This window comes from Accipiter gentilis, chromosome 29 (genome assembly GCF_929443795.1).
Source record: "Accipiter gentilis chromosome 29, bAccGen1.1, whole genome shotgun sequence".
Classification (NCBI taxonomy): domain Eukaryota; kingdom Metazoa; phylum Chordata; class Aves; order Accipitriformes; family Accipitridae; genus Astur; species Astur gentilis.
Window position 1 is genome coordinate 1,493,228 of NC_064908.1, and position 13,131 is coordinate 1,506,358.

Consider the following 13,131-nt stretch of genomic DNA (forward strand, 5'->3'; position numbering starts at 1 on the left):
CCTAATTAGTGGTTTAGTTAAGTCCCAGCACCCTTGAAATACGTGGGGAGTGTGGCATTTGAGCCCTGGGATAACAGAGAAGGAATATCTTTCCTCCTACTGTCCAAGTACCTCCTCAGGTAACTCCTTGGACTACTATAAATACAGGCTGAAGCCTTGGATGCAGAAAACAAAGCACTTTTTCTTAGTCAAAAGAACTGGCAACTAACACTTGAGTCTTGCAAGAGCAAACCTCTTTTCTCCCCCCCAAATTAATATTTACCATTCTATCAAGAATCTGAAGTGTCTGCATAAAGTCCTAGAAATAATAGTTGTGAACTTTACCTGGATGTTCTTAGATTCCTCAGTCACTGTCTGGGAGACAACTTGGTCTTGTAAATTTTGGTGGTATCTCTTACACTCTAGGAAGGAAAGAGATACCAGTCTCAGCTGTCTGCACCGTGTTTGGAGACAGCAGTGCAAGAGAGGCTCAAGACAGAGCAGCACCAGAGTGTGTGGCTTGGGCGTAGCTTGTAAAATCTGTCACTGACCTTCACTGCAAAGTGAGCAGTTTGGTAGCCCAAGCAGAAGGGTAGCCCAAATCCCTGCCCACCTGTTGGAAGTGGCTAGGTTGAAAGTGACTGATGAATTTAGCGAGAACCCTGTGTGGCCAGTGTTAGGATAAAAAAACCAAAACAAAACCAAAACCACCCAACCAACAAAACCCACCACAACTCAGTGCTAAAGTTAATTCTTCCATGAAAACAGCCCCTGGGATGATTCATGAGGAGTTACTGCCAGGAATGACCTGTCCATCAATACATTAATTATTCAAGGAAGACATAGAAGTTACTGTAGAAGTTACTTGGAAACCCTGGTGCTGTAAGATGCAGCCCAGAAGAAGAGCACAGAAACTTAGCACCCTCCATATAAAATGTACAGCATAAGAGGTTAAGCACTTCTTTGCCACCAGGTCTGGATCATTATGCTGCTGTTATTCCCACCGCTCTGCCACTTACTTTTTCTGAAGAGGCAGATGATTGCAAAAACCAGAACAGCCAAGAGGATGCCAGAGGTAAACGCTAGCAATATGCAGAGTATTTCATGGCTGTTGATACACAGAAAATAGTGTCAGAATTTCCAGTTTTAATAGAGGTGTTGAAGAATCAGTAGTACTCAAATTCACCAAAGCTTTATGAAATGTAATACATCACTTATCCCAAGCCCCATGAGATTAAAAGGTGTGTATCTGCATTAAGCATCACTATGAATTAAATATGTAGTGCAGACTAGGAAATTCTAAGCAACCTTTTAAAGCCCCAAGGCATAAAATGTACTACATATAACTCCTCCCTTGCAGGAGTCTGCAGTCTCAGGGAACTCTGTGTTTTAAGTCGGGAAATAAAGGTGGAACATTTACTTATCAATCCAGCATTCGACTTCTGAAGCTTCCAAGCCAACCGTAGAGGTATATACAGTGGTAGGTACAGTGAGAGTAGTGGAAACGGGTGTTGGTGTAACTGGAACTGAATAGAAAAAAAACCACCAAAAACCAAACAAAAACTGATTTTAAAATGTGTTAAATTCCCCAGTAATATGAGAAGCAACAAAAACTACGTAGAGGCATACACCTATTAAAGTAAGTATAACATTTCTCTATCAGAGGGCTGAAAGTGCAAAACGCCAGACAGAAAAAATTAGTTATTCGTATTATTACTGTCCCACAGCAGCCTTTGGCAGCCATGCAGTTCTTCCAAATGCATACATCTCCTGCTAAGCTACCCCCATAGTAGCCCTTTCTGAGTCAGGACAGTATCAGTCAAGAATACTACATCTAAGAAAACTCCTTAAAGAAAATACCTGCACGTGCTTTTGAGGAGCTACCTCCCATTCTCTCCGAATACCACTGAACAGTAAGAGAAGCTAAAAGGAGGGCAAAAAAAAAAAAAAAAAAAGAGTTGTGTTTATATACAGATACATGTGCACACTAGAGCAAAACAAACCTGTCACCCTCTTCTAAGTCACAGGCTTTAGTTTTTATCAATTTTTCAGACATATTACACAAACTGGCACAAAGCCACAGCAGCAAACCAGCAGTTACTCAGCACGAATCCTGGACTCCAATGTCTTGTTCCTGTGCATACGCATGCACATTGACTACATTTTGATGAACATGTTGCCTTCTTTCAAAAGGACAGAGTATATTTAATAACTAAAAAAGCACCCACAGTATTATCTTTGCAGTAGCTAGAACCGAGTGAACTTTATGAACATCTTCATAATCAGAAGCAGCTTTGAAAAAAATGGCCCTTTTTCTTTCTCAAGTTACATTGACTTTTTCCACCAAAGCAGGAACAGTTAACTTTCTTCTCAAATTTGGGGGTGGAGTCTTAAAGATACAGAAATACCAGTCTACTACAACATTCCTACCCTGGTATTTCTCACTACATGGCTTGCAAACTGCACATTGTGAGGAACACGGAATTAATGCCGACAACAATGTGAAAATAAACATTCTGTTCTCTCTTGCTGTCATCTCTTTCTACCACATGCCAATTACTGCCCACATTCCAGAAGAGTGAAACGGTTCAAACCTCCCAGTTTCCTACACCAAGTCGACAAGCATGCTCTGTTTGCAGTAATAAAAGAATAAGCGATACAGCTCCATCTTACCTCACTCCATAGAACTGCTGCCCACCTCTTGGTAGAACAACTCCTGAATCGTTAGCACAGCAGATTAACCGCTTGCTTTGTGAAAAGAACGTCTGTCAAACTAGTTAAAGCTCAAGTGTCATTCAAACATGGGGTTACACAAATATGGAAGTTGAGCAACTTCAGTTTTTAATTAAAAAAACAGGAAACTGAAAAACATCTGTGTTCTCAGGACCTGTTGACCTAAAAATAAGTCAGCCTCAGCTTAAGTTAGCTTACTTTTTAGTAAGGTTCTTGCCTCTAGAGAACACCTTTTTTTGCTTAACTCTTGTATTGGAAAGCGTAGAAAACTGTGCTATTTTACTAACTCCACTAAAAATAAGCATTTCCCTACTGTAGTACCAATCCACATAAAAGAGGCACATAAGCACACCCTAGTCTGCTTACTTAAGTTTATTTACTAAGTAAATCACTTCCCAAAACAGAAAGATTACACATAGGTAAGTGCTTTGGTCAGCTAGGACATTTGAGATATAACAAAATCCTTCAGGGAGTTTCTTATAAAATGAAAGGGCTTATATTGTGTATTATCATAATACACATAAAACTACTTTCCTTGTTACACACACAAAAAAAAAGCAAGCAACTTTTTTTTTTGTGAAAATCCAGAAAAAACCTACCCTCTAGAATAAACATATCCATTTCACCATTTTAAACTTACTACTGGCAAGCTCAATTAAAGCTAAGCTTTCTTGTAGCTTTTGATACGTTTCCTGTCAGCTGCATCCTTTTTCACACCGAACAGGATGATGCTTTCAGCACTATTTGAAGCTTTGTTATGAAAGTGTTTTTTTTCAGTTCATTCCTAACATCAGGACATTCATTCAGAGTACCTCCAAATATTGGACTAGGTCAATGGGAGCACTGGCACTCATTTTGATTTTAGAACATGTTTATGATTACAGTAGATACCTACAGGTCATTATCACACAGAATTCTAAACCAAACACTTATCACTGTATTAGCACCAGAATTTTTCACCGTGAAGTTCTGCATCTTATCTCTGGAAGCGTTCATGACCAAACAAGGAACGAAACAGAATTGCGCATACTGTGGTTGCAAGTAACCCCCACTGCAAACTAACTGTAGTGTTTTTTGTGACTGATTTAGCTACTTCAAACACAAAAAGGAAATTACTGTTGCTACTGCTAGTGAAAGACAGCAGAGTGTTTTGTTTGTTGGTTTAATGATACTTTAGAATCATACAGTTTCCAACAGTAAGTAATGAGACACATGTCAGTGGATCAGATGTGGTTACACTGCTGCCTGTGCACTCTTCGATAATGCCTTCAGGTCCAAAATGCACTTCGCAATACTGTCCTTCTGCTGCAAAAGAAAGGAAAACAGCTTTCAGAAGAGAGACTTTATGAAAGACATTTAAACAAGCAAAAGAATTTTTAGACCCATAAAATGGGTTACAGATTAAAAGGGATATAATTATAGCTCATGAAGTCAGATTCAAATCCAAACAACGACTTGCATTAAAGCATCTGCATGCAGTGCTAGGAACATGTTGTCTTTTTTTGTTCTTGGCTTTATTCCTTAAAGAAAGGACATCTAGAGCCCATCTGCAGATCTTAAGCTGCCATGGTCTTACACAGAGAATTTTACAGGTGAGTTCCCTGACCTGTTAGCTATACATCCTATCACAAGCTTAGTTCTATGCTGCAACAATAACCACCACACACGATTCTAGCTTAAATCACCAGCACACAAGCACCTGGTACCTAGTAACTGGGCTTGCTAGCTCTTATTCAGCAGTAGGAATGCGTTGTAGCCACACTTGCAAGTCACCCAAAGATGGCTTATCATCTTCTGGGTTAAGCCAGTATCACTGGACAACAAAACTGTCAAGCAGATTAAAATAAGCAAGTACCTGTTGAGGTGTGATGCTCTGAACAACATTTTTCTCCACCCACTGAATCATGTGATCTTGTTCTTTCTGATGCTTTAAATTCTGCAGAGCCACTTGATAGTCCAGCCTTTTCTTTACTTCATTGTACACTGTCAGTAATCTTTCGCGATAATTAGCTTCCAGCAACATTGCAATATTATTCTAGACACAGAAGATGAAATCAAAGGGTCAATGTTTGGCAAGAATACAAAACAGAGGCAGAACACATTCTATAGCAAAACTCACAGGATCAGGCAGTAGAACTGGCCCTGTCTAGAACACAGAGAGGGTAAACAGTGCATTATTTGTTAGCAATTTAAGAGGCACCCAGATTAGGTAGCAGAGACTGCAGTGGAAGCAAACAGTAGAGCTGGAACTGCGTACCCGCTTAGCGTCAAAGAGGTAACTGCGGCCTTCAACTCGCCACTGCTCCTTCTTCTCGTGTTCAATGGCAGTCTCAAGATTTTTAATAGCCTCATTTTTCACAGCTAAAGCTTTAGCAACTTTCTCCTGAAAGAAGAAACAAAAGACATGCTTCAGAATGAAAGTAAAATGCAAGGAAAACAAGTGATCTGTAATTAACTTTTGAAATTCTGCATTCAGATTTGAGAAATGTCTGCATAAACTGGATTATGCCAGGGGTTGAGGTTAAAGGATGACAAGACAGAAGAATTAGGGTTCACAGTCAATCGTACTTTAGAAAAAAAAAAAACAAATTCATGCTGGTATGAGGTGTTTTATTTTTGAAGACCTACACAAAAATACCAACATAAGATCTAAAACATACCTTATTTAAGCAACATTCTAAAGATATTGGACTCAGATTTTTATGACAGCCTAGGTACAGTATTCTTTTGAATATTTAAGCAGATAACTTCAAGTAATTATTAACTACTACAAAGTTAGATTATGGTTTATTTTGTTACCTCGTTAAGTTTGTCAGCAAAAGCTGCTACATCAGACCCGTATTTTTTTACGCCATAGATGATGACTGATAATATGCAGGCCGCTGCAACTGTCTCATGGTTAATTACATAGATTTCCTTAGAGAGCAAGTAAAGCAGGAGTCCAGTTCCTAACATGTAAGGCCCTAAAAAAAAAAACCCAACAAAAAAGCAGCATTATTTGTACAAGGCGTAAAGAGGCTCACTGAAGTCAAACACCTAAGAGGTAGCTAGCTTAAGGCTTACAAGAAGATCAGGAAGTGTTCTCTCTTAACATGACAAAACGGCAAAACCCCATACGACTAAGGAGAAGGGTGCCATGAGGACGCTCACCAGAAGTGGAAGCAGCTTGCATCTGGCACGGGCGCTGCTGCTTCTGCTCACTCAGAAACAGGCAAAAATCTCTGTTTAAAGGTTTTGAGGGTCAGCAGGCAAATAAATCTTCCTGCAAGATCAAGCTCATGACATTCTTCCTTTATTTAAATCACCGGTGCCTAGCTTTAGAACCAGAAAGTGCTGCACTGGCTCATACCTCACAACTTCCTTCTGCATAAGCAAAAAAATAATCTTCCCTAATATTTTACCTTTTCAGCAGCTGGAAGTTGTGGACAGAACTAAATAAGCATGACTAAACATATATTTTTAAATAAATAAAAGTATATATTAACCTGTAACTCCTGTTTTAGGATACAAAAACTGGAAAAACTCCTCTGGGATCAAGCCATGACGTACTTCGCCTCCTTTCTCAGGCAGAGGTGGCAAAGGAGCCAAACACCGCTGAGTTGTGTGCAGTGGTCTTGTGGCGTGCAGTACACTATAAATAATGAGAAAACTCCACTATGCTTCTTATTTTTGAAAAACAAAACCAGCCCACCCTTAGATGAGGCTCAAACGCATTTCCAATTAAATAGGTAGGCATTCATTAGGCACGCCCCCTCTGAGGAAGAGGGTGGGACTAGATAACCTCCAGAGGTTCCTTCCCACCGTAACTGTTTTAAAAGCCTACGACGTTAGCGAGAAAGACAAAACACACAAGCTCCAGAATAACGTTATTTTAAAACAACCACCGGTGGGTTTCTGAGGTGTCCCCCACAGGCAGCCTGTCCCTAGGAGGGGACGGCAGCCAAGCCGGGCCGCCCGCCACACCAGAGGCGCCGCTAGGCCTCAGCCGGAGGTCAAAGCCCTCAGCGCTGCCCGCCGAGGCCCCCGGGCCGCCCCTCCCCTTCTCCCCCCCGGTACCCACCTCACGGCGACGGGAGGCGGCAGGCTCCTCAGCGCGGCCGGGGCTGAGGGAAAAAAAAGGGGCAAGAGAGCGCGTCAGGGACAGAGCTCAGCCAGGACAACCGCCCGTCCGCCGCCGCCACCCCCACCCCAGGGAGACGGCGCTCCTCCCCTCTTCCCCGGCTCTCACCGGCGCGGAGGACGAGACGAGAGAACATGGCGGGCGGCGGTACGATCCCCTTATAGTCCCGCTGACCGCCGGCCGCCTAACCGCGCCAAGATGGCGGCAGGAGAGGTCTCGCGAGACGCGCTCCCGCGGCGGGGCGGGGAGGGGCGGGCGGCGGGCGCTCTCGCGAGAGAGCGGCGGCGCGCGCCGCGCGGGAGCACGTGGGGGGCGCCGCCGGCCCCGCTCCCGCCGCCGCCGCCGCCGCCGCCATGGAGGAGCCGCCGCCCGAGCAGCCCCCGCCGCCCCCGGCGGGCGGGGAGGACGCGTCTGCGTCCGGCCCCGAGTGGAACATCCCGCCCAACGCGCCCGCCTGCATGGAGCGGCACCTGGAGGGCGCGCATTACCGCGCAGGTAGCGGGGCCGCGGGCGGGCCGCCGGCCCGGAGGGGGGTGAGGGCTGGGGGTCGGGGGTCGGTCGGGGCCGCCCCGGCCCCGGCCCCCTCTCCCCCCTACGGCGGTGGGCGCTCAGCGGGCCTCTCCCCTCGGCTCTCCCGCAGACGGGGCCCTGCTGCTGGGCGCCTCGGGGCTGAGCGGGCGCTGCTGGGCCGGCTCCCTCTGGGTCTTCGCCGACCCCCGCCGCGCCCCCAGCGAGGGCTTCTGCACCGCCGGCGTCCAGACCGAGGCGGGCGTCGCCGACCTGTGCTGGGTGGCTGACAGGGGCATCCTGGTGGCCTCCGACTCCGGTAAGCAACGGCGATCCCCGCGGGTCGTCGTCCCCCTAAGCTGAGGTGGGTGCCCCCCTCCCTTCCCCCAAGCTGAGGTGGGCGCCCCCCCCCCCCTTTTTTAAGCTGAGGTGGGCGGCCCCCCCCCTTTTTTTTAAGCTGAGGTGGGCGCCCCCCCCCCTTTTTTAAGCTGAGGTGGGTGCCCCCCTCCGTTCCCCAAAGCTGAGGTGGGTGCCCACCCCCCCTTTTTTAAGCTGAGGTGGGCGCCCCCCCCCCCCCCCTTTAAGCTGAGGTGGGTGCTCCCCACAAGCTGAGGTGGGCCCCCGCCCCAGGTGCCATGGAGCTATGGGAGCTGGACGAAAACGAAACGCTCATCGTCAACAAGTTCTGTAAATACGAGCATGATGACATCGTGATGACGGTGGCCGTCCTGGCCGGCAGCACCCAGGCTGTCAGCGGCGGCAGGGACTTCTGGTGAGTGTCCCCAGCCCGGCTGCCGTGCGCCAGGGCCGGTGCCGGGTGCTGACTGCTCGCTCTTGTCCGCAGCGTGAAGGTCTGGGACCTCCCACAGCAAACGGTCCTGCACTCCTACAGAGGTGAGTGCCACGCCGGCCCCATCGCCCGGCTCCTCCTGGCCGCTCACCGGTTGCTGCAGGCTGAGCTTACTCCTGCAGCATCCCGCCTGCCAAACCACGCTTGGGGCCGCGATCTAACGTTTGCTAGTCTGTGAAGTTTCTGGCACAGCTCTGTTTCTTTGTCTGTTGTTCATTTCTCCCCACAACATGAATGCTATAAGGTTTAGTTTGCCTTGCATCTCTAAGTGTATTTTAGAGTTTTTTCCTCTGTACTGAAATCTCCCACCTGCATATGACTGTGTGATCTCCTAATCCATATTTGTTTTGAACAACAGCTCATTTGAGATGCCGATCTCTGGAGATGCAGTGTTGTGATCTCTAGCCACGGCAGAGGCTGTGATGTGTTTGATCCTATCCACCCCCCCCACCACCCCCCCCCCGCCCCCAGCCCCTTTGTGACTGGCCTCTTGTCTGGAGAGGCTTCCTCAATCTTATGTGTGTCACAGGGACTTGACTGCGGTGGCTCTGGTTGGATCTGGCAGGATTTGGTAGGAAGCCGTTGGCTATTGCCAAGTAGAAGTTACCCTATATCTGGGCATAAACTATTCTTCATTATATTGGTGTGCCTTCAGAGGTCCCTGGGAATGTGCGGGAAAGTTGGATACGATCTTTGAGGCTCTTTATCCTTTTGTGCTTTTGGTAGCTCACTCCGGTTCAGTGACATGTGTGGCTTCCTGTCCTGGTAAGGACACTGTGTTCCTGTCCTGTGCTGAGGTAAAGTTTGCTCTCTGTCTAAATCTACTGGATAAAACCGAGATATAACTTTAGTTATTTACAGTTAAACACACTTACTGGGAAACCACCTATTGTGTTACAAGCTTGCATACTTGTGTTATTTCAATGTTCCAGTCTGATAAAGTGACAGTCAGCTTACCAAGCTGATTTTTACAGGTTTGTATTAAAATGTGGGAGCTCCTAGGTCTGTCCTAGGGATGACTGAAGAAACTAACTTGCAGTTAACGGCAGCATCATTTTAACACAAACGAAGAGGTGGTGTGGGTTTGAATGTGGGTCAGTAGCAGTTCTGCAGTGAATCTGAGTTTATGCCTACTCCCTGCCACAAAGAAACTGTAAACACCTTCTCGTTCACTTTGGATTTATAGGACAGCAGAACTTTACTCTGGGACACCAGATGCCCCAAACCAGCTACTCGAATTGGTATGTTTCTGTATGCAGTTACTGCTTGTGTATGAGTTTTTGTTGGAAGAATTAAATTATTTTATGCCCGACTTCACTATGACTATCTTCAAATCTAGCAATGTGACCATTTGGGCAGAAAAGCCTATTAAAACCTAAGGAAGTCTAACACTATCCCAGAAGTACGATAAGTTTTTAAATATTTTAGTGCAGTAGCAGTGCTAAATGAGATAGTGCAGGAATATCTTTGTACTGACTCTTTTCACAGTCATCCCAATTTATTTACTTGTAGTTTGCAGTGCCTGTAATCACGTCCCTACCTCAGTCATGTGGCATCCACAGAAAAGTGACATCTTTGCTTTGGGTAAGAAGTGATCTTATTATTTGACTTTCAGCAGGCAAATCAAGGTCTTTCTTTTCACATGACGATTTTGCTAATAACTTCATTCTCCCTTCCTCTCTTAAAGGTGATGAAAATGGAACAGTTGCACTAGTAGACACAAAGAATCCTGATTCCGCCCTCAGCTCCACTGTGCATGCCCGAAGTATCACGGGGTTTGCATTTTCTACACATAGGTACAGTCTGATATGCTGGCGTAGAATGTGTGACTACATATACTTGAAAGCCTTATTTGTTTTTTGAGTAACGCCTATGAGACTACTAGTTTTGGTCTTTTCATCAAGATTGATAGTGAAGAATAGAGTAAACTTAACAATGTCTCACTTCTGACAAGATGTGTGTGAATGTACATGAGAACACTTTTGCAGTATTCAGAATTATTGACCCACTCACTGTGGGGATTTTTCTATTTACAGTCACCTCTGCTTGAAGAAGGATTACTTACTTTCCAACACAAATAGAATATTCTTGTTTAGTGTGTTGGCAACCTGCCAAATGATGATGAAAACATTTCTGTAAGATTTGGTGTCTGCTAATTCACTGTACCTGGGTCAGGCTCACTAAGATGTGTGCTTTTCATAAGTTTGTCCCTAAGAAGCTTTCTTGTATTTGATTGTTCTAACCATGGTCTCATCTCTGTCCTCTAGTTCACCCTTACTGGCTTCAATCAGTGAAGACTGTTCAGTAGCTGTTCTTGACTCAGACCTCTCAGAGGTGTAAGTACTAGACAGAATGTATTCACTGCTGTGGCTATTTGTCTTGTTGACTTCTCATTAAGTTAATTATTTATCCGTATGCTAAGTGGAATATGAAAGTACTTTTAAAATAGGGGAGCATCGTTCTAACAAACTAGCAGTTAGGAATTGCACAAGCCCATAAACTTTAGTGGCAATGCTTTATGGCTAATAAATAAATGAATGTTCATGTTTTCCAGGTTCAGAAACCGTTCTCATCGAGACTTTGTAAAAGGCTTATCGTGGTCTCCTTCAGACAATGCCTTGCTCACTACGGTTGGATGGGATCATCAGGTTTTACATCACACTGTCCCCATACCAACTGGTGAAGGTTCTGGAGTCAACTGTGTAAAAGAATAGTTTTCTAAACTCACGGTCCAAATTTCTTCCTGGCATTACTTTGATTCTGCTGAAGTCAAAGGAGTGTGTGAACTGGAGCGGGTATGGTCTATTTATCTGCCTTGAAGCTTGTGACTAAGAAGGTTCCTGTAGTAGTTTTGAATTAGGCATAAATTAGTTACAAACCAAGCTTTACCTTCTCCTCAGGAGCTGGCTTCACCTGTGATGAGACTTTAGTATTTTATCCAGAAAAAATTTTACTTAAGGCTTGGAGAGATGGGGCATTAGGTATAATTTAAAAAAAAAAAAAGACATACTTGATTCCTCCCTCGGTTCTCCAAACCATCCATGGAATTAACAGAAACATTTTCTGGGGGAGGTTAAAAACAACACCTCTTGTTAGTTGGATGCAAGAGCCTCACCCTCGAGCAAAGATCTTTGCTATGTAAATCAGTTCTTCCAACCGAGTGGGAAGACATGTTAGCATCTAAAGACTAGAAGGATTCCACTGTTGTCCTTAATGCAGCATGTGGTATACAGGGTTGGTCTTCAATATCTGCTGGTGCGGATGCTATGGTGAGCACTGTTTATGCACTGGTATTGGAATACCAGTTCTTGGTGTGAGGAGTCTTGTATGTTGTATGATAAGGATCCCAGCTGCACCCCTGTAATTAAACACCTTCATGATGGCATGTGACATGCTGACATACTGAGACCTGTGATGCTCAACATTGGATTAGCAGCTGAGGCCAGCTTAAAGGGGCTGTTGCTGTAGCATGCTGGAAACCAAGAGAAGTTAGCAGTTGCTACGAACACCATGTTTCATCTCCTCTGTGCTGAAGACAACTTACTCAAAGACCTGTGAACAAAAGTTTATGTAAGGGAAAAACTGGACTAAGGACTTCAGTTTTCATTTGCTTGCTCCTATAAACAGACTCTGCTTAGTGATAAATGAGATTCCTTACATGCTTGCGATGAGTGACTTTGTGCCGGCAACTGAGGGGACCAAGCATTCCCATAATCCCCAAAACAGACTCCACGTAATCCTTAGAAGTGTTTTTTTTTTTTGTAGTGTACCACATACTTCTAAAATTAAACTGTTTCCCTGGAACATATTTAACTGAAAAAAGTCATTGCTCTGCATGCATTGCCGCTGCTCTAGGTATGGCTTGGTCTGGCCTAATATTTCCTAGATGGAATAAAGCAGGTCCTGCCTGATGAAACAAAAAATACTATTGAAATGAATGCTACTCCTGTTTCTTTAGCACAATAGCAACACTAAAATGTATACCACTTCCAGTGGACTTATCCCTGCATAAACATAGGTTTCAGTTGATCCAAATTGTGCAATTAATTTTTAGGCAGACTAAGCTTTCCCAGGCTCTGTACTTTTCTCATACTCTTTTTAAAACTTTGTTTGCTGTTTTTTTAATTCCTGTATGATACAGGTGTTTACAGAGCAAACTTACCGATCTAGAGCAGCGTATGACAAAGAAAAGGTAAATGATTATAAAAACTGACAAGTTTACTCAAGTACCCCTCAAACAACCACAAAAAGTTACCTGTTACAGACCTCTGATGGTGTTCTGAAAACTGGAACAGGTCTTGTGGTGTTTGTGAAAAAGTTGTCTTGGAAGAGTAGAAGACGGTTTTTAAATAAATCATAGTTTTCATTTGTAACTGGGTGTAAGTTTCACCAGGCCACTTATGTAGTATTGAAGAGCCAGATGAGATAATTCACACAGTTAAAGTGAAGTTGTGATTTCAGTCCCTGAAATTAAAACCGTTTTTAAATAAATGTGCACCGTATTATTAATGCTAGGGTACTATGATTCTTCAGCACTAGTGCAAGGCAGGCTGTAAGTCCTGCTTGTTTTCAGGAAGCTTTTCTTCCCAGAACTTGGAAGTAGGGTTTCCATTGTACATAGGTAAAAAGGGAAGCACTATACCAGCTACTAGGAAGACAATTAACTATCCCAGCTGAAACAAGGACATCAGGTATTAAACAACATTAAGTTCCTCACATTGCCACACTGTGAGCAAAACAACAGTGGAAGGTGAAGTCTATATGAACAACAGGTCATTATTGATGTATTAATCCTGTTTTTACTATTGCTTAAAGACTTAGTGTGGTGGCGCAAAAAAAAAAATTCAGACTTCATCATCTGGCAAATCTTTGGGTGAAGCTTTAATGTTCTGCCACAGGAGGGCAGCAGCTGCCAGCTTGACAAGTGGCAAAGCAGCATGCC

The 13,131-nt window shown here is 44.5% G+C and overlaps 2 protein-coding genes across 2 annotated transcripts; one reads left to right on the top strand and one right to left on the bottom strand.

The window, feature by feature from the left end:
- Positions 1 to 3,858: 3,858 nt before the first annotated feature.
- On the bottom strand, positions 3,859 to 7,065 carry ATP5PB (ATP synthase peripheral stalk-membrane subunit b). Its single transcript, XM_049831935.1, has 7 exons — positions 6,941 to 7,065; positions 6,773 to 6,815; positions 6,198 to 6,343; positions 5,512 to 5,675; positions 4,970 to 5,095; positions 4,568 to 4,747; positions 3,859 to 4,017 (listed from the first exon to the last, which is right to left on the bottom strand). The coding sequence occupies exons 1-7, from the start codon at positions 6,966 to 6,968 to the stop codon at positions 3,946 to 3,948; spliced, it is 759 nt and encodes a 252-aa protein (XP_049687892.1). The 5' UTR covers positions 6,969 to 7,065; the 3' UTR covers positions 3,859 to 3,945.
- Positions 7,066 to 7,142: 77 nt separating this feature from the next.
- On the top strand, positions 7,143 to 12,962 carry WDR77 (WD repeat domain 77). The gene is made up of 10 exons (XM_049832901.1): positions 7,143 to 7,327; positions 7,473 to 7,658; positions 7,970 to 8,111; positions 8,184 to 8,233; positions 8,916 to 8,986; positions 9,376 to 9,430; positions 9,702 to 9,773; positions 9,877 to 9,985; positions 10,457 to 10,525; positions 10,744 to 12,962. Exons 1-10 carry the CDS (start codon positions 7,186 to 7,188, stop codon positions 10,901 to 10,903), a joined length of 1,056 nt encoding a protein of 351 aa, XP_049688858.1. The 5' UTR covers positions 7,143 to 7,185; the 3' UTR covers positions 10,904 to 12,962.
- Positions 12,963 to 13,131: the final 169 nt, after the last annotated feature.

Coding starts and splice junctions, on each gene's coding strand:
- ATP5PB (XM_049831935.1), bottom strand. CDS start 6,968: ATGTTCTCTCGTCTCGTCCTCCGCGCCG. Junction 6,344..6,772: donor CCGCCTCCCGTCGCCGTGAG/GTGGGTACCGGG, acceptor CATTATTTATAG/TGTACTGCACGCCACAAGAC. Junction 5,676..6,197: donor TCCTAAAACAGGAGTTACAG/GTTAATATATAC, acceptor TTTTTTTTTTAG/GGCCTTACATGTTAGGAACT.
- WDR77 (XM_049832901.1), top strand. CDS start 7,186: ATGGAGGAGCCGCCGCCCGAGCAGCCCCCGCCGCCCCCGGCGGGCGGG. Junction 8,234..8,915: donor GGTCCTGCACTCCTACAGAG/GTGAGTGCCACG, acceptor TGCTTTTGGTAG/CTCACTCCGGTTCAGTGACA. Junction 9,431..9,701: donor CAAACCAGCTACTCGAATTG/GTATGTTTCTGT, acceptor ATTTACTTGTAG/TTTGCAGTGCCTGTAATCAC.